This window comes from Anopheles gambiae, chromosome 3 (assembly GCF_943734735.2).
Source record: "Anopheles gambiae chromosome 3, idAnoGambNW_F1_1, whole genome shotgun sequence".
Taxonomy (NCBI): Eukaryota; Metazoa; Arthropoda; class Insecta; order Diptera; family Culicidae; genus Anopheles; species Anopheles gambiae.
Genome location: NC_064602.1, coordinates 18949096 through 18976889, shown reverse-complemented (window position 1 = coordinate 18976889; position 27794 = coordinate 18949096). Strand labels below are relative to the sequence as shown.

General features: G+C 46.5%; 2 protein-coding genes across 11 annotated transcripts in view; one reads left to right on the top strand and one right to left on the bottom strand.

Annotated features, from left to right (window-relative positions):
- LOC1279813 (aquaporin FA-CHIP) overlaps positions 1 to 27794 on the bottom strand; it is a 76091-nt gene that overhangs the window by 33586 nt on the left and 14711 nt on the right. The window lies entirely within an intron of this gene.
- Positions 1 to 27794, top strand: part of LOC1279812 (aquaporin AQPAn.G) — a 40650-nt gene that overhangs the window by 5858 nt on the left and 6998 nt on the right. For 6 of the 9 annotated variants that reach the window (XM_061654960.1, XM_061654966.1, XM_061654964.1 and 3 more), the window contains exons 3-4: positions 14478 to 14671; positions 27292 to 27435. In XM_061654960.1, coding sequence (XP_061510944.1) covers positions 14478 to 14671; positions 27292 to 27435 — 338 coding nt within the window. Of the gene's footprint in view, positions 1 to 12977; positions 13855 to 14477; positions 14672 to 27291; positions 27436 to 27794 lie in introns of those variants that run through there. The other 3 variants (XM_061654958.1, XM_061654963.1, XM_061654959.1) reach the window with 1 other exon arrangement.

The following is a 27794-nucleotide window of genomic DNA, read 5'->3' as shown; positions in this document are numbered from 1 at the left end:
GACTTTATTTAAATTACATCATAAATAAAGCCCAAGCCGGGCCAAAAAGGACGAGCTGAGCTTGATGTATCAGTCCTGTTCGGCCGCCAGTCACTGCTTCCCCTCCCAGCATCTCTCGGACGGTCGCGAAACGGCACTTGCACTACTTTGACAGCGTTAATTCTTCAGCCGTTCAATTCTTTCGGCCGACACACAGCGGAGGGCCCGCGAGAGGGACCGGCAGCAAAAGTGAAAGTAGCACAAGGTTGGCGGTGTCTAACAAAAGGAAGGGGACCTCCGAAAATAATAATACACACAAAAAAAAAGTAATGTAAAAACAGGATGGTAATTGGCAAAGCTCAGTCGATTGCGAGCGCGTGTACGTGGTTTGTGGCTAAGTTGTTTTTTTCTTCTGTGGATGATTTTGAATGTCTAAAGAGAAGAAATATAGAGGCAACACAAAAAAAAGCTGGCAAACTTTTTGGCAAATTAGGAAAGGCTTGTAAGAAATGTAAGAGAGCGCACCACCAACCATTGTTCCGACCGAAGTGGCCGGTACACAAAAGCTTAATGCCCACACGTCCATTTGTGCTGGACCTGCTCCTTCTGCTCCTACCTGCTCGAGGATTCTACGGAGGTTCAAAGCTTAATCGGAGTCGTTTTTTCCTCTCTCCACTTCATTCGCTTGAAATTTGATATGGCGATTGACGTCATTTAGCTAAATTTATATGGCGAAATTGAATTCGCACACGATGTTGCCTGCGTTCAGCTTCTTGCCGCGGTGCCTCTGTCCTCCGGGCAGGGAGTTATGCTGGAAGATTTGAGAAGAATGTCAGCAGATGGGAATGAGTCATTGCATGCCCTCTGGCTGGCAGTTTTAAATGCTGCCTGTGCTCGTAACTGCGATTGCTTACGTCATTCGGGGAAAGATCTTTCACCTGCACGGAGGATTGTTAGGAAGCTGTAAACAAACATCGGTTGGGATGATTTATTGACACGAGCGCGCAACAGGACTTCAAGAACAGGCTTTAATGACCTACACGGATTACATTCAAAATTAGTAACACCTCTCAACTCAATTATATTCTGAACATTTCGTTTTCATGAGCAATTTGAAGTCATTCTTTAAATATTCGATCCCAGTTTGAGATTGTTATTGAAACTGGAGAGCAGTTGTCAACAAAAACCAACTTCTTCTTTATCAACTGAGTTTTATGCAACAACAAAACAACATGGATATTGCATTACGCACGGTATAAATTAATCTTATCCCGAAAAGCACTTCTTGCGTGATTTTCTGCAATTCTGTCCTCTACACGGACCGGGCGTAAAGGTACAAGTGCGTTAATGAAAGAAACAAATCATAATCACAAACGCACACATACACAAACCTTCGAGAAGGACGAGAAGAAGGGCCTAGCAATGCGTTACTACTTCATTAAGTATTCATGCTGCGCATACATTAACGTTACGTTTGGTCAGTTAAAATTCCATCAAACCTCTCGCTGCTACCTTCTGGCACCTCTTTTCTTATGACTTCTGCTACTCTCCAACTGTAATCATTGCTCCCGTTTTGTCACAAAGAAACGTGCCTTTTATGTGCATTTCTGCATAAACAAACGGGAACATTTCTGACTCAATTTTGATACCGCAAATGCTGTTACGAGACGTTGCCTTTGGCACAGACCTGCCCTAGAAAAATCGTTCATCAATAGCGTGCGTTGTGTGCTAAAATGTGGAATAATTCCCCTAGCCCGTTCACTGTTTAGCTTCAAAACGTTCGGAAAGTGGAGCTGATCAAGGCCAAACAATGGGTGCCCGATGGAGCTAAGGGAAATTATAAATCTCTCAACGTTAATTCCTTCCTTTGGGTGCTTTCTTCTTTTATTAATAAAAAAATGAAACAGATTTAATGCTCAAAAAGAAGGAAGCTATAATTTCCAATGCGCGAAAACTAACGCACCGCCCTTCCGGCGCGAACGACCGGCAGCAACAACAAAAAAAAAGGCCACGAATCGGAACATAAAGCGTATCTCGCTTGATGAGCACAAAACATTAGGCGGTCTTCGGCCAATTCCGCAAGAAAAAAGAACGACCACGCGCGTGATCGGAAAAGGGAAGCGCATCTTCAAAAAACCACACTGTGCGGCCCCTACTGCTCACGACCTTGACCTACACGCAGCAGCAGCCGCACGGGGCCAACGTCACCGAGAGAAGCTCTCCCTCCCCCTCATCATTCCGCAAAGGCGAAGATCGTTCAAAGGGGAGGAAAATAAAAACAAGCGTGTGTATACACCACCGGCAGGCAGGCACGCCACCCTGCTTCACCCTTTGCTCAGAGAGGGTTTTATCTTCGCCCGCCATTCAAGCCCGCTAATCGGCTCATGCTGTTGGAGCGTTTTTTTTTTGGTCCGTCTTTTTCCTTTTTTTCGGTGACCGTTGGGGGTTGCTTTTTTTATCGCGCTTACGCTGTAGTTTTGTAAAAGGGAATTGAACACAGTGAATCGATCATGGCGCACGTTTTGGTGGCCGATGACGATGATTGTGGAGAAAACGGAAGGGAAAGGGAGGGATGGAGAGCAATCATAATGCAACATAAAAATAAAACTACCTTTGTGGTTTTTTTGGTTTGGCAAAGGGGTTTTGGTGGCAGGGAAGGTGAGTAACGCTTCGGGTATTCAAATAAGGATCGCTTAAAAAGGAAACGAACGGTGTGTGAGAGGCATGGCACAAAACTCGGATGGACCATTAATCCACCCGGGAGGCGCGAAACGGGTCATTTTAGATACGGGGGTTTTGCGCTTGCTCTGGGAGGCGATGGTCGAAGGCGAAAGGAAGCGGATTGATTGTTGTTTACATAATTTAACATGATTATGTTTTTATTACGAAATGTAGTAAAAGTTACGATTTGTAGTTTTGCCGTATTTTCTTATGTATTATTCATATACGCTTTGAATGAGACATTTTTATATGTTTTTTCCTGCTTTTTGTGTGTCTTAAAAACTTTTTTGCTCATTTCATTTATCGCTATGGTTTGCTTATCATTTTATATTTTTAAACAGCTGATTCTCTAATTATCTAAGGCAAATTTCTACTTATGTTTTACCAAAAACGGTTAAAGCTTCTACTAACATTTTTGCTGACTAATAAGTTGAATAATAAGTTATATGTTTAAAAAATAATTTTCATAAGAATCTTTAGTTATTACTTTAAATCTTTTGTTGTTTAGCAGCCTATTTCACTATCTTCAACTTACAACTTACCATCTTCAACTTTGTTTCTCACTGCACAAATGTGTTCTCTTATTTACTTTATATTCCTACTATAGGTTTTGATTTATTACAAGGTTAGGACTAAAAGATAGCTAAACGCCAATGACAATCATAAAAGGCACAGTAATATTCCTTCATGATAAAAATGCATTTTTAGAGCCTCAATCACAGCCCACAGAAAGCCTCCGTCATCCGATCAAACGGTAACCATGACGGACTTCTTGTGCGCTTGTCAATCGCACAATAATGTTGTTCTGTTTTTGGTGTGTGCAACACATTCTGCACATTATTGCTAGGCTACGACGAAATCAATAATGCGTATCGTTGTGTAAAAAGCATTCCCCTCAACAGTAACCGCACAGCTTGAACTTGACACACTGGCGCACGCTTCTGCGGACAGCAGCAGTGCATTAACAACACGCCGCTAGTTCCGTTCCGATGTTGGCCCATGCCGTCAGAGTACGGCACCGCTCAAGTATCGATTATTATGTGCATACCACCCTCCCCCATTAATCCGTGCCGCCGGGTGAAATAAGTTAATCATCCATCGGGTGGACGGACCTCCGCAAAAGTCTCGCAGCCCAAACATGGGCAGCATACTTTCTTCAAGTGTGTACACATTCGCGCGAGCGCTCGGACGGCAAGCGGTGTGTGCGGCTAGTTCTTTTCTGATGATGAAGGCTCATTTTACGACGGTTGCGATTGTTGTTTATCCTTCTCTTTTATTTTTTTGTTCGATATGATTGTGCTCAGTAGCTTTCAGTTCGGTTCGGTACCATTTTTGCATTGCTGCTTTTGGACAAATAATTGACCCACCGAGAGAGAAAGAAAAAACGCACACACCCCACCTTGTACGACGGGTTTGAAAAGGCACTCTTCTTGGAGATTACATCACACGGACCGCCGCCGGTATGGTAGCATGTTGGTTTTTGGCTTTTTGTTGTTGTTTAATTTCACCGCCATCGTGCGCGAATTGAACATCGATGTTTGCCGCTCATGTTTAATAGGATTATTTCGCACCTAATGCGTCGCTGATGGGAGCCAATTATGGTGAATGTTGAGAGATGTTGTGTGGGTTTTTTTTTGTTTGGACGCGCCGTCGGCTTGAGATGTTGGAGTTGACCTTGCTACAGTTCGGATTGGATTGTGATGTCGATTGTGCAAAAACAGATATTGCAATGACCATTTAGCAACGATTGGAATTTTTTGCGGCAAAGAGAGTAATAATTGAACAACCAAGTGTAACGGAATGCTTTATAGCAAGAGCTTAACCATTCACGTCATGATTCTACAAAACTTCTAGAGTATTCTCGGACAAACCATTCAATACTTCACTAGTAATCACTGTTGGCACTATTATTTATTAGCAATTGTTGGCGCTCCAGAACCGTTTACGGCATGCAGCATGCAAAGGAATTGTAACTCAACCATTTGTCTTCTACACCTTTAGTCTACCTTGGCGCACTAAACTGACCTATAACAAACTCCCGCCAACAATCCGCCGTACCAGCCCCGCCGTGGCACGGTGTCCAAGCGATTTGAAATTATAATTCTCAACCGGTCCTATGAGCGACAGAATGATAAAGTGTACTGGTACTACAAGCCCGTAAACCAGCACAGCACCTAGACACACTCCAAAAGTAGTCGTCCCCATCAATGCCCGCGAGGCGTACCGGGGAGTAGAGCAGGTAGTGCGCGAATGATGCGACTAATTGGCAAAGACTGTCAGACAACACGCGCTGATGCTGTGGGTAGCATTTATCGGTCATCACACAGCCAGAACGCGACTGGTACTCGGGCTCGAGGCTTACCCTCAGGATCTTTGGGCTTTCGCGAGAAATAAATTACGCTCCGGCATCCTCTCCTGACTTCCTTCGATTAGTAGCAGCCAGCCTCACACGGCAACCTGCACCCGCGATGATGCGCCGGAGATGATGATCTGTTACGCTGGCGGCTTACCGGTATTTTGCTACAAATTACCGAGTGCGAAACAATAAAATTACATTTAAACATGCATTGCGATCGCACAGTACTTAACAACCAGCTAATTATCGTACCAGCGGCACACGGGGTGTGGGGGTTTAAGTGGCGTAGTTCGTCAAGTTCATGCGTGCCAACTGTTGCGAGGGGCTGGAGTAGGTGGCAACCAGACATTTCACCCAAACTTCCAACCAGTTACGCGATCCGACAGACACACATACACCGTAGAGGTAGAGGTCATCGGACCGTTGTTGGTGGTGGCGATGTCTAATTAGTGGAGACGCATCATCTCCATGCCATGTTGAACTGGCAGGGTGAGGTAATACGGTAGGGGTTCAGTGTCATTGCTACTGGATCTGGTTTTGCACAATTTTGGAAGCGGAGCATCTTGAGGCTACCTTACCTTCGGGGGCAGTCTAGATCTAGATCGGTTTTGGGATGATGCGATCGCCACCTTGAAGCGTCCGTTTAGGTTGATGCCATCTAGAGCGATCTATCTACTGTCCTTAGCGAAGATCACGGAGATAGTTGAAGTACAAAAACCTGCGATGAGGATCATGCATCAACAACGTAAACGAACGACGAGAACCAGTTGTCGGCTTAGCTCCAGTTGTGGGCATCGCACAACTCTCACCAGAAGCAATCAATTACCCACGACTTGAAGCGATCGCAATGTACGATTGCCCGACCCCAGCCCTGTCAGATGCAGCTCGATCGGATCATCAATCCAAACGGAACGGAAGAGAGTGGTTTTGGCAACTCTGCCGACAAGGATGATCGATTCATAAATCAGCCTGAAATCATCACCAGCCATCTGTGTACACGCGATCGAGAGCTTAACGATGCGTATCCGTTCGTATCATTGTGGAGTTGGTCAGGAGAGGATCTGCGTATCTGTGCATGACGGATTTGATGGCACCATTTTTGCACAGCGGCACACAGCTTTCTCACAGCCTGCATCGGGGTGCCTCTCCTCACATAAGATCTATGAATGAATGAGCCCCTCTTTCAAGACGTCCATTCGAGTGGCATCTTCAAAGTCCCCGGGTGTCTCTTGAAGTACCGAGTGTTGATCATCTACTTCCTACCTACACTTTCCTTGTTGAGCCGTCTTCGAGCCGTCGCATCTTCAGCTGCTCCAGCTGCCACAACACAACCTTGATGCCATCTCATCGAGCTCTGGTAATAACCGGCGCGGATCGCTAAAATCGGCGCGATTGTCATTGTGTCCCCAAAAACTGCCTCTGGTCGGTGTGCCGGCACATCGAAGGTAGGCAACCTTAGCGCGGGGGCCTTCGCATTCGCGGTGAAGAGAAAGAAGGGAGTGTACAACTCAGCCTTTTTTGCGCACACACACACACACACACTAAACATCCGACCGCCAAACTGAGCGATTCGCGCGAGCGATAAAATCAGCATCCCAAGGAGTCGCCGTTCGATACGTTTGCACTGCTGGGTGTTGCCTGGGACGAGTGTGGCATTGGAACGGGTGTGCCGTGTGTGTGTGTGTAGGTATGGGCAAAAGCTTAATTAGTTTGTGCGCTCGCACTTGGGACAATGAGATGTGCGGCGTGGTCCACGGTGTACCAAGGGTGTCGAACGGCTTCGATTGGCAATTGCGATTCGCGACTGTTAGCGACCTTGCGCCTTTGGATGAGCATGACGGCGATGATGATGACGATGTGTTCGCCATGAAAGTGAAGGCGCCACGCGCGATAGGGCTCCCTGCCTGTACTTCCCGGGTTCGCCATGGCTCGCCGCGACCGTATTTGGGGCGATGGGGGATTGCAATTTTGGAGGCTTTCCATGGCGAATCGGTTTTGTGTGGAGCGAATCGCTGAGCTTGAAGCACTTATCGCGATGGCCTATCTATACAAAGTTAACTTAGGCTTGGGGGTCTTGTGAGGAAAAGGCTTGTCTTCAAAACCGATTGGTATCTATGACAGGCTCATAGTTAGCCGAGTAAATTAATTAAGAGCTCTCGAAAGCCCTCACCAGTACCAAGCTTACCCAACAGGCACAAGTATCTCGTACAAAAACAAGAACCTCTTGCCAGCAGAACCTGACACGGGAACGTCGTAGTCGTCGTGTCGTATCCTTGAGCAAACCGCTGGTCGGCATTACTTTGCTAACATTTAGATGCATACCAATGCCCAGCCAGGAAGAGGATGGCACCGTGTAATTTGTGTGTTTGGCTGCTTCTTACCATGGATTCACCGCAAGCCAGGGCCTTTTTCTTGCCACGGCACGTCGTGTTACGACTGCGACCGGCTAATGTAGCACACATAACGTGAATGTCACGTGTAACGAAACTCATTGTGCTGGTGCTCTACCTACTGCCCTGGAAGCTTCGGATGAATCATGCTGAATCGTTGTTGTTTTTTTGTTGTTCTGTCGGTTTTTTTTTATTGTTTTATTTATTTTGCCCAAATTCAAGGTCCTACAACTAATTCGAGCGCACGGTTACGCACGTGGTACGCCATTCATTAATTTCCGCTCACGTTAATCTGAGCGCGGAGCAGCACACAAACAAATGCGAGGAATCGTACCGACAGGTTAACACACGGTTTTGATACGGATACATCGTGTTAAGATTAAAAAGTCATTACAATTGCTATCAGTACATTCTATTTGGTCCGGTGTAGGGAATGTTATCGCGCTCTGTCTTCTATTAGTGTAACGATGATTGAAGAATGTTTTACTTTTCATTTCTTCCGGCAAAATTAGATTCCAAGCAACCGAACACGTAGGTGATAACATATTAAAGATTAGTGTGTTCGAGAAAGTGTTCACACGTAATAAAGTTACTACAAAGGAAAGTGAAAATTAATCCAATATGCCGTTTATTTAAAAATCGATTAGATACTATCTACTGTTATTATTTAGGCGTGGATGGAAACGAAATGGTTAGACCACCATTGTGGTATACGGTACAAAATTCATTTCAATTAGCGTAATTTCAAAGGCACCCTATAAATCGTTTCGATAATGAGCCCGATAAATAGCAACGGGCGCAGCTCTGCTTATGCGAATCGACTGAGCTGACGAAGCGGCTGTTGTTTACGGTGCACATACGACCCACCGCCAGGCACAGCCCGTTGTTGATCGATCGTTGTTGGGCAGATGATCACGTCGTGTGGCTCGTTCGTTCGGTCCATCGTGTGCAAAGGTGCCGTTAATGCATTCTTACGCATTCCCATCACAACACCTGTGTGCACGTAGTGCCGGCACCCGGAGCCCTCCGTTCAAAACACCACCAACACTGTAAGGCAGGGTGGTGACGGGGCAATAAAATTAACTGGCCGCACTACTGTCACGAACACAGGCGGAAGATGTCCACTGGGTTAACCTTTGGCGTGGAGTACACGGGCACTGCGGCCATAACCCTGGCCGAACGGGCCCCATCACGGTTTGCGTTACGGACCGTTACCGCTTCCTTGACATTGAATTCCTACCGCTGACGGTGTGAAGACGGCGGCCGCAAGATGGAGCACACCAGGCAGTGGGAGGATGTTGGGCATTTCTGACTCATGGCATGAATTGAAAAGTATCGGGAATACAATTTTGAGTAAATAATAAATAGATATGTCAGCAACCATCTCGTCCACATTAGATCTAGTATATAGTAGATCTAGTATCTAGATCTAGTATTATGGCTTTAATCGTGTTCTACGATAGCGTTATGAATATGATCTGTAGGATTAAGCATTGAAAGATGTAAAAGCAGATTACGTTTTTCAACAAATTCCAATGGCAAATGAGAACTTGCTGATCTCTTCCAAAGATACTACCAGCTCACAGATGTCTTTAATAGCACTTAGACAACGATTTAAAGACCTAAACTCACCATCCTAACCCATTTGTTCTGAATGATGTAGTTTGAATGAGTTGTTTTTGGCATTGCGTAGCAGACAAACAATCAATTATAAGTTAATGAATAAATAAATAAATAACAGAAACCAACACACTCTTGAAAACTCTGCTTAAATCTGTATTCACTCAGAAATCCCAGTTGGTTCTAGAGCCTTCAAATTGTAGTCTAGTCCTTCCTTTTTATGAATTCGCCAAAACAAATATTAAATTGTTAGGAGTTCAAGAATTGAAAATAATGGAATGGATAATCTGATTCATCGCAATGAGTAGACAATCAGACAATAAACAATCTGGGGTTCGATTTCCACCTGAATGACCAGGAGTAATTATACTGCGGTGAGTAAGACATAAGTCACACATGAGAAAGCTCGTCCGAAAGAGGTTAGCAGACCTAGAATAACAACAGTTGTTGTGCCAATGCCTTTTCAGAATGTCATCAATGACTCATCGTTACTAGTCTACGAATCACAGTGATGTCACTGTTTTTTAAATGTTTTAGAATGTATTCTTAATATCCCATTATAACTGTTCTTACCAACCTTGTGATATCAGTGACAAGTCCAAAAACTGAGCTAGATGCTTTCAATATTCAACAAACTTTTCATTCCAATTCCACACCAACTATAAGTTTTCCCATCATCTTCCCCGATCGCCTTTTCTGCCACCAAACTGTTTAGCCTACGCTGGTAGAGCGCCTGCCACCAGCACACGCTACAGCGATACTATTACCGGCCCACCGTCTGCCTATTACGCTAATTTGAACAGCCGGTTGAAAACAGTTGTTTTTCTCCCGCACACACGCCATACCCGATGGCGTTACACTGTTTTTCCTTCGCACTTTACACCACCAGCACAGCATATTATGCTGTCTTCCCTGGCTCCACACACACCAGCCCCATTGTGTTAGAAGAGCTGACTGGGGAAGGTGTAGATGGAAACATGTTGGCGGATTGATTTGCGGCATGCTACGATGCACCAGAGCACCACTCGCTCTTCCTAGAGTGCATCATCCCGTGCATTGTGCGACGATTGATCAACGCTGCAACGAACCCCAGTAGCGATGGGACGGGAAGAGTGATGACGGTTTATGTTGGCAGTTGGCGGGGCGCCCGGTTGAGCGGTTTATGAGATGGGAATTATTGTTTATTATGCATTTCGACCAGTCACAACAGCGCACACCAGCCAAATGGCAACGGCTCTCTCGGCGATTTGCGGCAAATGCTGCGAAGCAAACAACATGTGCAAAGCAACGACAGACACCGAGAGACAGGCCGGCATTATGTTGAATGCTGAGGCGCTGATGATGATGCGCGTGAGCATTCCTTGTTTGGATTGTAGATGAGTGTGCATACACACTAAACCTCCCGCGTGCCACAAAGACAGCGTATGGATTGCGGTCCGTCAGTGTCGAATGGAGAAAATGGAAAGAAAATGTGCCTAGCTGCAGCAGCACAACTGTGTTTCCCCTTGTTCGTCATCTCTATTTCCACTCAGTTGGCTCTTTTTTTAGCTTTGTCTGCATCCCAGAGCCCTTTTGTGCACGGCTCAGTAGCAGTAGCAGCAGCTGCATAATAATAATAATCATAATTCCTCCATGCGGTTGGCAGAGAGGGGTGGGAGTTCGGAAAAATTTCTCTTTTAATTATAACAAACACATTTAATGATGGTATCCAGAGTGTGCAACGAGAGAGAAAGATGTAGCCCTTTTGCGTTATGCTTCTCCGGAGCTCTGGAACTTCACAGCTGGATGGAAGATAGTCCCGGCAAAGACACTGATTAGGCAAAACACGACTTTGAGCCATCAATTTTCTAGCGCGGCTAAATGGGGTACACGGATCATTGCACTTTGGCAATTTTCTTGCTGTTTGTGTGCTATTATGCACGATTAGTGATGTGCTTTAAACATTAAACTAGATTAGTGGAAGTTAGGTAATCGGTGATGAACAACAACATGATTAGAAAGTTCATAATCAAACCACAGCAAAGGTTGCAGTCTATACACTAATGCATTTTTATTGCTGAAAAAAAAAGGATGAAATGTTTACTGTGCTGATCAAGGCGAAGCATGTTCGATCCTGTACAACACATCCTTTTACAGCTCGTACATCCTTCAATGGTTTTTTCCAAACAAATATGTTTTGTTTTGGTTGGCGCTCCTCCAACCAAGGTTATGTTTATTTTTAAGCGCACTGAAAAAGGTCATTGCACCCTTTCACGGACACTTTCACGGGTGCGTGCGTGCACCACCGAACACGGTTCTAGGGCGTAAAGCAATTGCGCCGGCCTCCTTTTATGTTTTGCAAACCCCTTCTGGCTAAAGGTTGAATCGATTCAGCGAGCGCATTCGATGTGCAAAAGCTGAAGCAAACTCCAGTGCATGGGGCCACCACAGCAACCAATTGCACCTTTAGAGCTCTGCAGGCTTGGTTTAAGGCACACCCCCTGAAGGGGAGCTTTTCAAATAGAATTGTTCGTTCGAAGATGTTTGCTAACTCAATTAGAGCCGATTGACAGATGCCTCCAATTATCGGCTGCCGAGCGCACCCCGATCAGGAAGTCATCGTTGCCAGCGAAAGAAGGGGGAAAACGACTAGCAAACAAGGGGAAGGGGGGCTTGGCGCATGATTATTGCATCGCTTTACTTTGTTTGTTCTATCATTGTGGGCTTCGATTCGAGAAGCAGCAGCAATCATTCTCGATTGACGCTGTTGTCCACGTTCGAGCACGCAAATCGTACGCCCATGTTCTAATGTTGACGCCATGTCGCTTATCTTACATGAAAAAACGATAACATTCTTTCATCATGTGAGCGCATAAAGGGATGTGTTCTAACGTTCGCTCGTGCCAGCAACTGCACCAATTTCATCAAACGTAAAGTGATTCGTTTACAAACTTCACACAAACAAACAACTGCCTTTACGCTTGGGACACGTTTTATCAGGTGTGTGTAGACTCCAGGGAGGAGAGAAGACATAACAGACGACAATAACATGTTGAATCATTTTTTTTGTCACAGTTTTTTATTTCTTTTTTCGGGCGGAGGAAAACAATTCTAATGCACACAACGCATGATTGCCCAGACAACCTAAGGCTCTCGTTGTGTCGCTAGTTAATGGTTGAAGTACTCTTTGGGAGCGGGAGGACGGAGCCATTGCAACGTACGATTGCCACTTACGCTTATGGGCGCACGATAATTTCATCAATGGCTATCTAAATTGAATTTACTACTACTAGTTCTGATAAGCATCTGAACGGAACAGGAGAGGAAATGGGCCTCTTTACTGATAACCCTGAAACACACAACACAACACGTCACTATCAACAATATCGATTCTGACCCAAATATCGTAGAAGTAGTCCGATAAGACCGTTTATTGGAGTTGATAGGGACATAGGGTGAGTTTTTGGAGCATTTTTGTAATTATAAATTGATATGTTTTTATTGACAAACGACTACTGGAAGGAACAATCTCAATCTTTTCCATCACACAACCTCCTCTGACATCGAGGCAACCCCTTCGAGCTTCCTTTGACCCTTTTCCCCTCCACAGGCCGTCGGTGGGTTGCAATTTTTGCCGCGCACTTGGGAGAAGGGCACATTTGCGTTGCATTCGCACTGGTACGTGAAAGCGCGAACAGGCCCCCACGGGCACCACGCGATCGGGCGGGTGTGCAAAAAAAAAAACACACAAACACACCCCAGCGCAAGGTAGAAGGGAGCCAAATGGTGATTTGCACCTCCAACCATCCATACACCCTTCGCCCCGCATCGCCATCAAGATCCGCTGTCGAACGGTCGTCGTCGCCGTTGCCGATTGTTTTGCGCTCCGCCCGTGCGCTCCGGGCTCCCGCCAGCAGTTGCGCTTTGCGCCGCTCAGTAGATAACTTTCCTTCTTGCGAGCCGGTCCATTCGGGGCCCTTTTGAGCGCCAGCAAACAGAGCCAAACGGTTTTAAAGCAAACGGAAAGGAGTGAAAAAAGTTTGTGCAAAGTTTGTCGTCGGTTTATTTTCGGGGGTGACTTTTGTTTCTGTTTCAACTTTGCGTGTGCGGATGTGATTGTGCAGGCATCGAGGCAGCGCCTGCCGTACCGAAATTCACCGCAAACTGTTGCGTGCTGGCATCAGTAACTCCGCGATTTAAATTAACTACAATCAGCCACCAGCCAGTCACTAAATGCCATTTAGGAGCTTTTGGGAGCGATTTTGTACGGGATTTTCGAGCTCGCAGGGCAGCTTCTGTTAACAAGCTAAAACAAGGGCTGCTCGTTGATTTATTATCACTTTAACGATTCCCGCTCCTCTGCTTCACTCAGTGACGTCCTATCTTGGGCATCGGCAGTGGATGAAACCTACCCACACCCCTAAGTCGTTCCGTGCCTTCCCTACCGGTCGCAGATTGGAAAGTTTGATCAATATCATAAAATCGGTTTTGATAGTAGCGAAGGCTACTACTACACTACCCGAGCATTGTTTGTTTATGCTCCCGTTCCGCAGTTTCATTCCGCGACATTACGCCAACGGACGTGGTGCCCCTGGAGCAGTGCTCAGAAGTTAGAACTCGCGCGGAATTAACTTTACATCCGGAACATTAAGTGTATCCTTGAAGTGCGTGTGTGTAGCAACCAACTTGGAGCAGTACTCCAGAAACGAATCGAGTTGCAGTAGTAGTGCCAGCAACAACTCCATTCCATATCCCGGTCCAGAGCGCACGAGATGATACCCATCCTCAGCAAGTTTGATCTGAAAGAAGGTAGTGTAGCGTTACGGTGTACTGGTTCGCTCCGTCCATCGTGGTCTCCCGTGGTGCGCTAAATGTTCGCGGTGCGCTTTCATGTGCGTATTATGAAGGCACAGGAGCAGCAAGCAGGTACCGTGTGTGTGGTTTATTGCCCGGCATGAAGGCAACTCAAAAGAGTGCTCAGAATACCCGTTCCGTATTTAGTTCATCCCGCACTCGCACAACCCAATTGGAAATGGTTTTTTTTACCAGCCCTGGCGTGACTCTCTACAGTTCCAGTGGCGTTAAAATGTGGGCCAAAAACACACACACAATCGAAACCAACACGTGACAGGGGTTTCAATTCCGCACCTAGAATTCAATTTCTTCCGAAAGTAGTGCATGGTTGTGTACGTTTCGATGTTTGATTTTGAATTGCGTGGAAATACGTCTTGCATGCTTGTACGAACATCTCTCAAAGAGCGAGATTGATACATGCAGCATATGTTACACGTTATAACTGTTTAGCATTCTCCAACTGTTCTGATATTCATTTCGCAAAACCTTAGTAGCGTAGTAAACATATAAGTAAGTCCCCCATAAAAAGGCACTCATTCTAATCACCCCGTTCTGTTCTTTCTCTTTCGCAACACCAGGAGTGAAACAGATCGTCGGCGTCTCCGATATCACCGAGAACCGCAACATATGGCGCATGCTGGTGGCCGAGTTTCTCGGCACCTTCTTTCTGGTGGCGATCGGCATCGGTAGCACGACCGGCTGGACCGACTACAGTCCCACGCTCACGCAGATTGCGTTCACCTTCGGCCTGGTGGTCGCCACGCTTGCACAGGTAAGAAGAAATCGAGATGGGAGGGGAGGGCTGCACATAAAACGCATATAAACGCACACCCAGGCTACACGACGCACTGCTCCATGCTCCGAACTCTGGACCAGTTTGTCCACTTTGTAGAGTCACCGAAAAACCAGCCTACTGGGGGGGTGCCTTTGCTCTGTGTGACCTTCGGTCAGATAACGGATAATGGCCGCCCGATGATCGATCCTGTCGCACGCTTTTTGTGAATGAATCTCTCAGGCAGAAAGCAGGCCCTGGTCCAGTGGGTGATTCATCGAAGTGTGCTCACTCCACCGAGTGTCTCGAGCTCTACCGAACGATCCATCACCCCCTTGAACCGCGTGGTGGTATCCTGAGGAGATTTAGATGACTTTAGATTATTCGGCCATTCGGCTTTTTTTTTCTGTGACTTGCACGCCAATATTAGTTTGACGAGCTTTTTTTTTGCTGCCTCGCAGAGGGGTGTCTCCACTTCGAGATGTGCCAAAAGCAGCAGGGCTCCTTGCCATAGTGTCTGCTATGAGCCTGTGAGCCGGTGAACGTCAGCCGCTGCTTGGAGCTGGAAGGACAACTCGGCCCCAACGCTAATGCTCTTGAATCACCACGGCACCGTGCCCTAGGGCATGGTCATTACTGGTTCTTTCTCGCGTCCGGCGAGCGTGCGCCGTGCGTTGGCTTTTTTCCATTTCATGGGCTTTGGTTTTCTTTCTGCTCGCACGCGTGCACATACACGCAAGCTACTGCAGCACTTTTCCAGCAGCTGTTGGGAATGGGCGTCCAATGCGAAGGGGTAGTACACACACGCACGCACGCACGTACACCTCAATCAAATCCACGTTCATCAGATTCGCTTCAACGCGTCGCCAAAACTGACCCCGTGGAAGGCGTGCGGGTTCGGGTTGGTCGCTTTGATGTCTTTGCCCTCAAGGGGGGATATACAGATGAAGAATCAAACGACGCATGGGTAGCATTTGCGCGTTTTACTGGGACACGGGGTAGTAGTACGCAGTACATTTTTGATTCAGAATTGGGTTTGACTTGGCGCTACTTGGATTACTTTTTGGGGCTTAACGTCTGAATCGACTCCAACCAGGTATTGTTGGTATCAAAAGCGAATCTCGTTCGAATCATTTACGGCAGTCGGCAGTTAAGCGATTTTATTGTTACGTTCTGTGCAGCAACAGCCAAACTAATGGAAATGATATCTTTAGCTTGCCGTCAGCCAGCGGAGGAAAAAAGGTCACTGAGAGGTTAACCTGTCCCACCCATATGGCTTGTCCAGTTCCGATACCAGTTCCGAATTGGCCGCTGCACCTGCTCGCACGGCGCAGTCGCCCTGGTCCTGACTGATCCAATTACCCTGTTCCCCTCCGCCGCCCTCCTTTCTAACCGAACGAATTCTTGTGCCGATTGTGATCGCATTGACATTCGAATTTCAAAGCCCGGCCGTAGAACGCACGGATTTGTGATGCCTTGAAATGGCCCTACCGTTTGATGGTCCTGGCCAGGTCGGGCTAAAAAGTAGACTTAACGCTTGTCAGCAAAGGCATACACACACACACACACACACACATACGTGATGTACATACGCAATTGCCACGGGGGCTCGGTGGAATGCTGCATGCCGCAAGGGGTTTGCAAGCTCAGCATTCTTAAGGCACACACATGTTGGAAACTCCTCCAAGGCTGCAGGTCGAACCGAATCGAAATCTTGCCACAAAGAGACGCTGTCGAACGGGTGTAGTAGGGCGCTGCCCTGCCGCGGTTTCGTTGTTTGTATATTGCAATAATTATTATTATTCCCCCGGTCATGATAATAATCGTTACCAAACAATAACTAGCTATTAGGCAAGATTAGATCAGGATCGATGCACTCACCCCGAGCTCTGACCCCAGTGCAACCTCTGGAGCATTGCAACCCATCATCATCATCATCGTCGTCATTCGGCAAATGGAGAAGTTGCCCCGTTTACTGCCGGTTTGCACGATGCTTCGCATACCGCGGCTTTTGCTATTGGTTGAAGGTGAAGGTAAGGGTTGGTCTCTCGGACCGCTAACCAACCGTGTGCCGTCAGCAGGATGGCGAAAAGTCAGCATATTCCCAGTGCGCGAAGAGCAGCGTCGTACGTAGCCGCAGCAATCATTGCCTTTGGTTGGCAGCCGGAGCAGGAATTTTCGCCAAACGACGTCAATGCTTTTACGAGATCACCTTTTCCTTGTGATCTTCCGCTGCCAGGGGGAGAGAGTGGTAGGTGGGACGGTGGCTTCCCAAGGGTGAAGATGTGAGCCTGAAGTGGAGTAGAATTATAGCAAACCGCCGCAGGGGCCCCTTTGCAACAAAGTATTTGCGCACTAGGGAAGGATTGACTGAGGAGTTCGTTCGGTCGTTCGTTTTTTTTTTGTTTCCATAGAAGACTACCTTGAGCTGGGTTGGGTCGTTATCGGGTTTAATTAGCTATATGCGACTAGATATTTTCAGACTAGGTCAATCCGTATGGACAGAGCATCAGTTAGCGCTTTGACAGTGACAGTTTAATTCCGTGTGAACGCTGATGGAAGCCGCGAGATAATAAAATCTCGTTTTAGGATAGCTCCAGTTTTAACGTCAAACCTTCATTTGTTCCGCGTTAACCTACAGACATGTCATCTTAATTGCCGTAAAGCGCAGCTAAACATCAAATTAGATAAAACGATAGCGCATCAACTCCAATGCTTTTCGCATTTAACAGATCAATAAATCTTCAGCAGAAGGGTAAGCTTTTGGGAGCAGCCCAACTAAACGAGCCCAAATTACAAGCCATCGTAAAATATAAGCTCATCTGTATCTTCTCAGACTAAACCCCTCACAACACGACGCGAGTTTAATCGCGGCTAATTTAGTTGCTTTATCGCGATGCTGATAGTCGGAAGCTAACATGGGGCCGATGCTGTAGCTTCCTCCGGTAGTTGTGTGGGGATGTCCGCCACTGCGACAGTGATGACAGTTTACGATTTAATTGCTCCAGTGGAAATCTTCCCCCGGCAGCTCCTATACTTTGTGGACTTTTTACAGCAGCCCAGGGCCACCTTCGTTACCTCACCACCGCCCAAAAAGCTGTGCGGAGGTAATGCACACGGTGGCTGGGCTTTGCGCTAGTTTTGGCTTTGACTTTTAGCTGCCCCGTTGTTGTTTGAGAAATGCGTACGATAATTAAAAAGATAACAGTACTTGAACAACACCTGACCACCGGGAGAGATCATGGGATGACAAAACAAAGAGGACAAGGCGCGCGTTGCTCAGTTAAATATTGAAGCTGCCGCACGGACGCTTATCCTCGGTTGCTGCTTCGCCTGTGACCGCCAAAGTGCGGGCGATCGTTCAAATATTGACACTGGCCGCACGGGTATACAGCCCCGGCTGGGAAGGCCTACCGTGGTTGGGCTGAAAGAAAACGGAACGGCCAGATAGGATCGACTGCACGGCCATAGCCGGAGCTCGAGTAAACAGGGGACTTTGATGGTAAGAGGGTGATTGTAAGACCTGATTTCTTGGTGTGTTGCCCGACACGTTTAGATACAAATCCTTGTGCAAATAACCAAAGACCATCTTCAGATGTGCTATCAGACCGTTAGATAGCGGATCGTGATCGTAATATACACCTGTGCTTGTGTAGAGAAAGAGAGCGGGACTGAATGGTAGATGTGAAACAGAAAAGTGAAAGGAAGCTACTTAGTAACTAAGCACATGTACTGGACGAATTATCTGTGGCGCTACTTGGTGCAGTGGCAGAGCGCGTCTTGTTATGGGATTTAGCAGGCAACACTAAACATTATCAGCTATTAATTTGAGATGTTAGATTTCAGAGGCAACCTTTTCAGTCATTATTTTTATCATGATTCAATTCCCCACCAAACCTTTGTTTCTTGTTCGCCACAGCTGTCACTAGTGTAGGAACGCTCGTCGCCTAACGCCTTACGTTCTCACACGATCAAATCATTCCGGCAGGTGTCTGGCCTGTGCGATCGTTATCCAGACCCTGTACGTGGCGCGATTGTGGTACGCATTTAGCAATTCTGGTCATTTTGTTTCATCAAATTACTGACAAGCCCTCCCCGTGTGGCCGTGTTCGATCGCACGTTACGATTGCAAACGCCAAACGGTACCCGTCGTCGTCGGTGGCAACAGTGGCACCGATTAAAGAAATTCGCACTACCTCCCAAACGCTCCTCCGTCTTCGAAACGAACGCGAACTTCAATCCGATCGCTGGTAGCGATTCTCACTCGGCACGTACAGTACCAACGTTCAGGGTCAGCGACTGTCACTAGTCACCGGGGTAAAGATAAGCAAAAAAACCAGAGACCCCAGTAAAAGCCGCCCAGAGCTTGCCCAAGTGTAACTCTGTGAGTGTGCGTGTGTGTATGTCTTAGCGTGTGCCAACCAGCCAGCACACCGATCTCGATCAACGTGATGACCACGGAGGAGAACTGCACGAAACCAAGCGTGCATGTAGCTCCCGAACCAGCCAGAGAAGTTCGTTCACTCGAAAGTCCACCGTTTACAGATGGCAATTTGGAGTTGTGCTTTTGCGAATCAATGTCCAACATTTCCAATTGTGCCCACCGGTGCCGTGTGAGCTGTTTCGTGAGTGGGATACGGTGAAGGAAGGACCTTCACACACACACACACAGAGCTAGGGAAGGGTGAGAAGCTGACTCACCTTTGAGGGGGAGCGCGCGAGACAGCAATTGATTCCAAACGACGTTAACCTGTCAACGCACACTTGCGAGGATTTGATGAGGAGTGGTGCGATCTCGAACCTTCACACCGTGTAGGTATCGTTAGATCTAGCTGTTAGAGCCTGCTCTAGACTTAAATACTTTGTTTTAGATTTTTGGAGTGGTACTTTGCAATGATTCCCAGCCTGGTTGCAGCGTGCCGAGCTAAAGGGATACTCGATAATAACCTAACTTCACAGTACTGTGTTTGTCAAAGGCAGGGTGGTCAACAAGACAATGCTCTCCCCTTTGAAGACTTCTGACCAGAGCTGTCAGATTTCCAAAGAAACACATTGCGCCCTTTGCAACAAGGCAGGACCAGCTAAGAAGTCGTCCCTATATTTTGCTTGAGATACCTTAAGAGTGCTTCTGGCATGATCTAGAGGGATCACGCTGTAAACCTTTGAACTGAGAGTAAACCTCATAATCTCATGAAAGAGCTAGCGTGGAATTGAACTCTAATGTGTTTTTTGGGAGTGGTGGGGAATAGTTAGAAGAAAAAAAACACTCACAACAACAACAATAATAAACGACTCATAGTTCAAGTAGTAAACAACTCAAGGTTTTAGAACTCGCCCCACTTCCACTGGGAACGCGCGCGCGTTCCGAGCGAACGCTCGCACGTTCGTCGCTCGACGACGCAGTAAATCTTCCGATACCCATCGGAGCGCGGTATCGAAACGCCTCAACCAAATAATGACTTATTCTTTTGCCGGCTGCGGTGGGATGAGTAGTTGGCAGTCGCGCAAATACACCTCCTCGCTCCCCTTGCGATGGAACTGTGGTTTCTTATATTTATGTTTGCCTCTTCGTTGTTGTCTTTTTCTTCTTCCTTCGCTGATCTTGCCGGTTGTGTCTCTTCTCCCGCCGTGCGCCGGCATCATCAACCCGGGCAGCAGGACCACACCGAGGCTGCTGGGCTGGCTGGTTGCGTTCGGCAACTTGTTTAGCGAATACATTGCATAATACCGTTCAATATAACTCTCTAACCTTGACATCTCTTACTGGTTCGCTTCGGCTCCCCGGCAGTCCTTTCCCTGCCCAAGTGGGGGGTTGTTTCAAGCGGTGGTTGCTGTGTGTTTGTGTTTGTTTTGTTTCACTCACTCGAAGGACTGGTTCGGGGTATAGGTGCGCTCCGAAGGCGATCGGGCGGCGACCCAGTATTAAGATCAACGGCAAGATCGAAGAAAGAGCTTTTTCCTTCTTTTTTTCGCTTACCCTCTCCTGCCCTACCTAAAAGCCCACCCCTGATGAGAAGGAAAAACAAACAAAAAACAGAAACTTACACGCAAAACAGCGGCCGCGCGGCAACAAGATTTTTGCACGCACTACACACCATCGAACATGCTGCTGCTGGCGGCTACCGATTAACCGGTAATGATGATGGTACTACCACACACGCACACACAAATTCGAATTTCCAGACCCCGAGGGGACTCTGTGGCAGTGTGGCAGTGGGGGGGGGAGGTCTATTGGAACAATTATTCATCCCTTTACGCCTTTTTTCCAAACCGTTTGGCGTGTTTCGTCGCGTAGGCTCTTTCGCGGTTGGCTGTGCTTTCGCGCTACCTACCGCGTACCACACATTGCGTATATGTGACACTAAGTCGATATGGCGTATCCGCGCGCGAAGGCTCCCTTCTTCACGCGACCCGCAGCACGCCAACGTGCGGAAAGTGAATGGGAGGTTTAAGGAGGCAGCAGAAAGCGAGAGCAAAAAAAAAAAAAGTACGCCACCACCATCACCACCACCATCATCACTGGGGTGAGTTAAAAGTGAGGCTAGACAAACTGGAACCAGGCCGGCGCGGATACCGGCCGATGATGCTAGGCCCCGGCAGCACACCGGGACGCGCGGAGGAAGCGCACGGAGGGGCATTACTTTTAATCGGCCGCGGTGGTGTAGCATTAAGGCATCAGCACACAAAAAACAGCTCCCCGCGACCGAGCTAAAACATGACGAACCGTCATCAGGCTGGCGAAGGATTCCCGCCGGACACGACTTAATCGTGCGGGTTGGTTTTGCGTTTTTTGTTGTTTTGGTTGTTGCTTGGTGGGCTTTTTATTTTATTCAGTAACGGCTGTGCGTGCTGCTATCTCTTTTGTTGTGGTGGTGGTTAGCCAGTTTAGTTCCTCGCGATTTTCGACGCACCGAGGCTAAAAGCCCTTGAATTTAGCGGTGCTCAACTAGGGGGGAAGCTGAAACAAATTGGCTCATCCTTGGGTGAAGGGTTTCCTTATTTGAAAGGAAACCCAGTTTTTTTTATAATGGGGTTTTTTGTTAGGTTTGGAATACATGTTTCAACACTTATTGAAGAAGTATGTAGATTTTTAGTAAGATGTATGGCAATATAATAAATAACAGCTAGGTTATATGACTTAAATGTAACATTTTGGCTTATTTAGCTTTATCAAAACAGTTTTAATTTTGAAATTTTAAACTTTTAAATAGCAACAAATTTACCTAATCAAACTCTCAGTTTGATTATTTTTTAAAATTATTTCTCTTAAGAATGGCCTGGTTGGACGTATCACTATTAATCATTAATATTTAAGTTTTTTTTTATTTTTGGACACTCAGAACTATTTTTTTAATCAGGAGTAACGATCCAAAAAGGCCGTATTGCTTAATATTATTAAAATAATTATTAGCATTTTTTAAATTATTATTAGCGCTTATTTTAAATTCTTTAAAAAAAATAAAATATGGTTTAATTTAAAACACATCTTCAAGGAGCATTCTTATGTTTATAACATGTTTAGGATTGACAAGAATTATAATAATAAAAAAATAAAATTCATAATATCTGTAAATATTTCATCAATATTTTTTGTAATAACTCTAAAAACCGCATATTTGCATCTTGCAATAAATTAATCTCTTTTTACTTGCTACAAAAACAACTAGTAAACAGTATTAATTTTTTAAGACATTTAAATAGGAAGACAATCGTCAAGGTCCACGATCAGCATCTACCGACACGATATCCTTCAAACCGACATGTTCTGCTTTCAAAAACCTTACCCCAAAATGTCACCGTTATCGTCCTATCTTAAAACAGAATGCATCATCGCAACATCATCCTTCCCGCTACCCATCAAACCCACCCAAATCACACCAAAACCGATCGCAATCGCGAACGGGGGGAGGGGAATGGGCGGCTAATGGGTTACACACATTTTTGCAATCCAACCATCCCCTTTTGCACGACACTCCGATTTGCTCGTTAGCAAAAGGTCGCAAAATTGTGACGATTCCGGTTGGTTCGTGCGCCGCTCATTATGCGCGGAGGGTCAAAGATGAAAGACAAAAGAAGCATCGGGGCGCATCAAAAATGCGCGCACTGCGAGAGGATCGTTTTCTGGTCTAGTTTTTGGAGGTTTTTCAAAATCGACCCCGTTTGCTTGGCAAAGTGTGTGGTTTCGACCCACTCGTCGAAAAATGGGAATTGTTCGCCTATCCTTCGCCCAATCAAACAGCTCTTTGTTGAGGCAAGGACTGATCTCTTCGGGAAAGGAATCGATCTTCAAAACCGCTAATCAATCTATGTACCAATGTGACCCAAAACCGAAACTGAAATAAGGTGCCACACCACAAAGCACGCCATGGATGGGGCGCATCTTGCGGTTTTTGTCTAGAATCACCCTGCTTGTGTGTGCTCATTCCTTTGCAGTAACGTGGCGCGCTTTTGGGCAGCGAGAGAACATTAGAATGCGGCGGTAAGCGTACTTTACCGCAAAATGCGCGATCGTGACGGATCGCTTAATGGATCTGTTCTTGTCGGTTTTTTTTCGGGAAACTATTTAGCATACGCATTGGCGGGTATAATGTATCTCTCACCCTCCTTACAAATAATCCGTCGTATCGATCAACCGTTGACATTGACATTTTATCATTGTCTGCAAAAGTTCACCTTGCCGCGTAGCGATGCCCTTGCCGCGACGGTTTGCTGTGGACAAATTCGACAATGAAATGTTTTCAATCACTTCCGGTCCGGGTTGGGTTTTGTATTTGAAAGGCGTACACATTCCGTTGGGGATTTGGGCCGTGTGCGATGTGGACCTAAAAACGAAGAAGAAGGGATATTGATATTGGTTCTCAGATTTGGTGGGAACAGAACTTACGAGAGAGTCCGGGAAGACTTGTCTCCAACTCCAATGACGCAATTCTTTGGCTATGTGCTTTTAGACATCTTTCCTTGAGTTCCTTTCGCTGGGAGATAAATTCCAGAGCATGACATTCGATCCCACGGCAAACATACGAAGCGTTATATTCGTCCATACATTGATACAGATGGCTGTCTGTTCGCAGTGCTTCAATCAACACACTGCAACATAATATTCGTCTCGCTTTATAAATGCGCCCCATTCGCCAATCATGCCACGCTTGTTCTGCACGTCTCTCCGACGTCTCCGGCCAGAAAATGATCGATGGCATGTTGGCAACAAAGGCTTATTGGTATCCTCCCCCCTCGTACGTCGAAACTCGATCGAACGGCGACACCCCACCCTACGGGTGGTTTACGATTAGCGCATAATGTGAACTAATTATACGCCACGCCATCGCTGGCACCAGCCGGTGCTGAAGAGCGCTCTCCCGCGCACAGGGAGGGTGACAAATGACGGGCCCGAACCTCCGAACCTTGACGTGCAGCAGCAGCGGCCGTGTGCGCCAGAAGTTCTCGGCCGTCATCCGCGCCACGGCGGCACGTGCAAACTCGTCCACCAGGGCAGGGGAGAGAGAACGCTTTGGATGCGTTCGTTGCAGTGCGAGCCGCGACCGATGGCTAGACAGCGGCCAGTCAGTTTTTCTCGGTCGTCTTGGCGTACAGTTTGACCGTCGCGAGACGCAAACCGGTTTCCCGCCAGCCCCACACTACTCTTCGGGCTGCTCCCATTTTCTAGCCACCTGCTGGACCGTTTGCGCGACGGTACCCCTAAGACCCCAAAGTGCAGTGAAGTAAAATAGTAATAATAATGAAAAAAGTACACACACAAACACGCGCGCGCTCTCGCGATGAATGATTAAACCGTTTTCATTCAGCGAAGTGTCGTTGGCGCGGTCGTTATACTTAAGCTTTTTACCCACAGTCACACCATGCCACCAGTCCACCACTAAACTAGATCGATTGATTGTTGCATCGAGCCGCACACACAAACACACACGGGTCGTTTGCGCCGCTCCTTTGCCGCGCATTTAATGCGCATTTGTAATTCTGATCGCGTTAATCAGCATCTCTCTCCCCCGGTATGCCGGAGTCCGTCCGGCCGTCCGTTCGTGCGTGCGCGCGCGGTCAACGATCTGATTCCGAGTCGCTGTCGACCACGGGCAGGTGACGCGAACCGCACATGGTGCGGTGACAGGAAAGAGCGAACTCACACTGTTGCGAAAGGTGGCCATTGCGCAGGTTATGCAATTTTGCGCGACCGTCGACGACGACCGCGCTTGATGCGTGATGCGGACCGACGACGGAATCGATGGGAAAATTAAACACTTTGACAAGGAGAGAAAGGAATGACAAAGGCTGGCCGAATCAGCACAATGGAAAATCCAACACGAGCATGTGGTCGGTGGTGTTCCCAAATCCTCTGCGCGGGGTTTTAACCGCGCTGTCGTGATGTCGCGACTGTGTGAGTCGGGGTAATTTGTCAAGAAATTAATTAAGGATTTTTCCCCGCTTTGCAAAAAAAAACTGCAACGGAAATCAAGTCACCTTAAATGTAGGTTAATGATTCGACCGAAATGATTGGAAATCGTATTAGTAATCCCGTGACTGGAACACAACAATAGGATTTTCTAGTGAGTTTTTTCTTTACGACAGAGCACTAGAAATTAATGAATAATGGAATTTAAATTGAATTTAATATTTTTTTTTCATTATTGCCAGTTATATGGTAGTACAGCAGTAACAGTGAGTAACCATTGTGCAATGTAAAACTTTGTACATAAAAATTCTGACATTTTACTAGTAAAATTCGTTAAGGATTATCTCCGAAATGTAGTGTGAACATAAAAAATTGTTTTCATTCTGCAAGAGTCTTGGCATTCTTGAGTATTTTTAAATTGGATAGGAGTAAGTTTTTAAACTATGGTAGCATTGGTTGGTTCTTGTGTGTTTCTGCACTAAAGTACAATTATAGAGAACGTTGTTTTTAGTTTGTTATTTAGATCTTTCTAATATTACATGCCACCACACACAAAATCAAATAATAATAAATATTAAAATAAAAAAATAAAATAAAATATAAATAAATAAATAAAAAATACAAAAAAAACAAAAAAAATTAAAATATTCAAATATCATCATAGTACACTTAATCATTATTAAAAATGTATGTTTAACAATCCATCAATATCGCAAAAAAACCAAAAGACACTATGAAAATGCTACTTTTTCTCCAGCTCATTGCTGCGATGTTCTTGAGTCGATACATAAAAGGGCTTCAAGCATATTTTTAGCTCCACGTTCTTCAAACACTCCTTGCAAAAGGCGCACACTATGCCACTCATATTAACTCCACTGCTCCTAATTGACGCATAAATTAGCCCACCATGCACACACTAGAGCCCTTTCCCCCGCGCATCACTCGCGTCAAGCACCGCACGATCGTGATATCGATTGCAAATCGTTGACATTCGCAGTCGCGTGCACTGCTCAACATCAACACGGTACACATATGCGTGGCAGAGGGGGGCAAAAAAAAGGGCAAAGACCCAAAGGCGAGCAACGCGCGACACACAGAGCGGCTGGCAAACAAGGCACTTGATTTATATTTGTGCATCGCAAATGGTGGTACTTTGACATGATGAGCAAACATGTAATTAATTTCTCATCACAAGCGCCCGCGCCAGGAGAGGAAGCCGGCTGACAGCAGGTTTGCCCGGGAGTTCGGGCAATGTGGATATCGAAAGTGTACTTATTTAATTACCGCCTTGTCCTGCTGACATTGCACTCTGTTTGCAAATGACGCGATGTGATTTTAAAGTCCTCCTAATGTCAACGCATTCTAATTTTGATTGGCCTAATGGTGGGAAGACATGTGAAGTGATACTTAAAATCAATCTTCAAGCGCTCATTAGCAGCTCGTTCTGAGCATTATTATGTTACGTTCACATTAGACACAGTCTATTTGAAATAATCTTATTAGCTTGACGCTCTCAGACAGACCCTGCGTAGTACCGTCCCATACCTTAGCCAAACCTATAAATTCTTTCACACAAAACACACGTCCATCCATCCGCTTATCTTCATTTTCGCGCCGGGCGCGATGAAAAATGACCGTTCAGCCACGTTGACGCCTTTCGACGCCAACAAATCGTGCCCAAAACGTGACGCGAACGTGTGGGGAGGAGGCCGTGCTAACTGGGCACGTTTACGGAGGCGGCGCCCGCACGAGCCCCGTGTCTGAGAGGTTTCTAAAAAGCGGTGGAAAAACACCGAAACGACAGACGCAACAAAACTAGGCAGGAAACAAATGCGCGTGAGAAAATCGCACCAAGCAGCACAGCCCCACACACATCGCCTCCTCAAATATACGTGCAACACACAATAAATCCATCCACAACACGATCCGACGACACGATGGAGCGGTTTCGGAAGGTGCATGAGCGTAACAAATTGGCGAATCTGATCGCAAAGCAAAAAAAAACTGCTGCTCCATTCGAGCGCGCGCACACGCTCGCGCATATGTGGAGCACGTGGTCGTTAGACGGGATCGCGCGCGCGCGAACTCGTGCACCATTTCTCATACCTTTAGCGAAGCGATCGGGGATCGATCTCGCTGATCGAATATTTTCTCACCTTTTAGTTTTTCTATTGTGTGTTTCATCTTCTGTGTTTTTTTGCTCCATTTTTTTCAGGCATTTGGGCACGTAAGCGGATGCCACATCAATCCGGCCGTCACGATCGGGCTGATGGTAACGGCCGACGTCAGCATACTGAAGGGTGCTTTCTACATCGTTTCCCAGTGCATCGGCGCAATTGCGGGTGCAGCCGTCATTAAGGTACGTGTGTCCGTGTGGGATAACATTTTCGTTATTTTCGATCTTTTCTCCATTTTATCTCCCATACAAAATCACAAGCTCTATCGATTTTTCCACAAAAGTACTACCCAACAAATGCACCCTCCCCAGGCTGTTTACTGACAAAACAAATCGTACGCGTGCAGAGCGCGACGTAAATCCTCCCATCGGGGTGTTGTAACTGCCCTTTACTATGCTTTGAATTGTAAATGGCGGAAAACTGTGTCAACAGTTCCCCGTTGTCGTGCAGCACATGCACACACGCTCTTTCCAAAGGTGTCTGTGCACCGTATGTGTGCTCTCCCACACTGGAACTGTGCCTCTACATGTTGAATGGAACG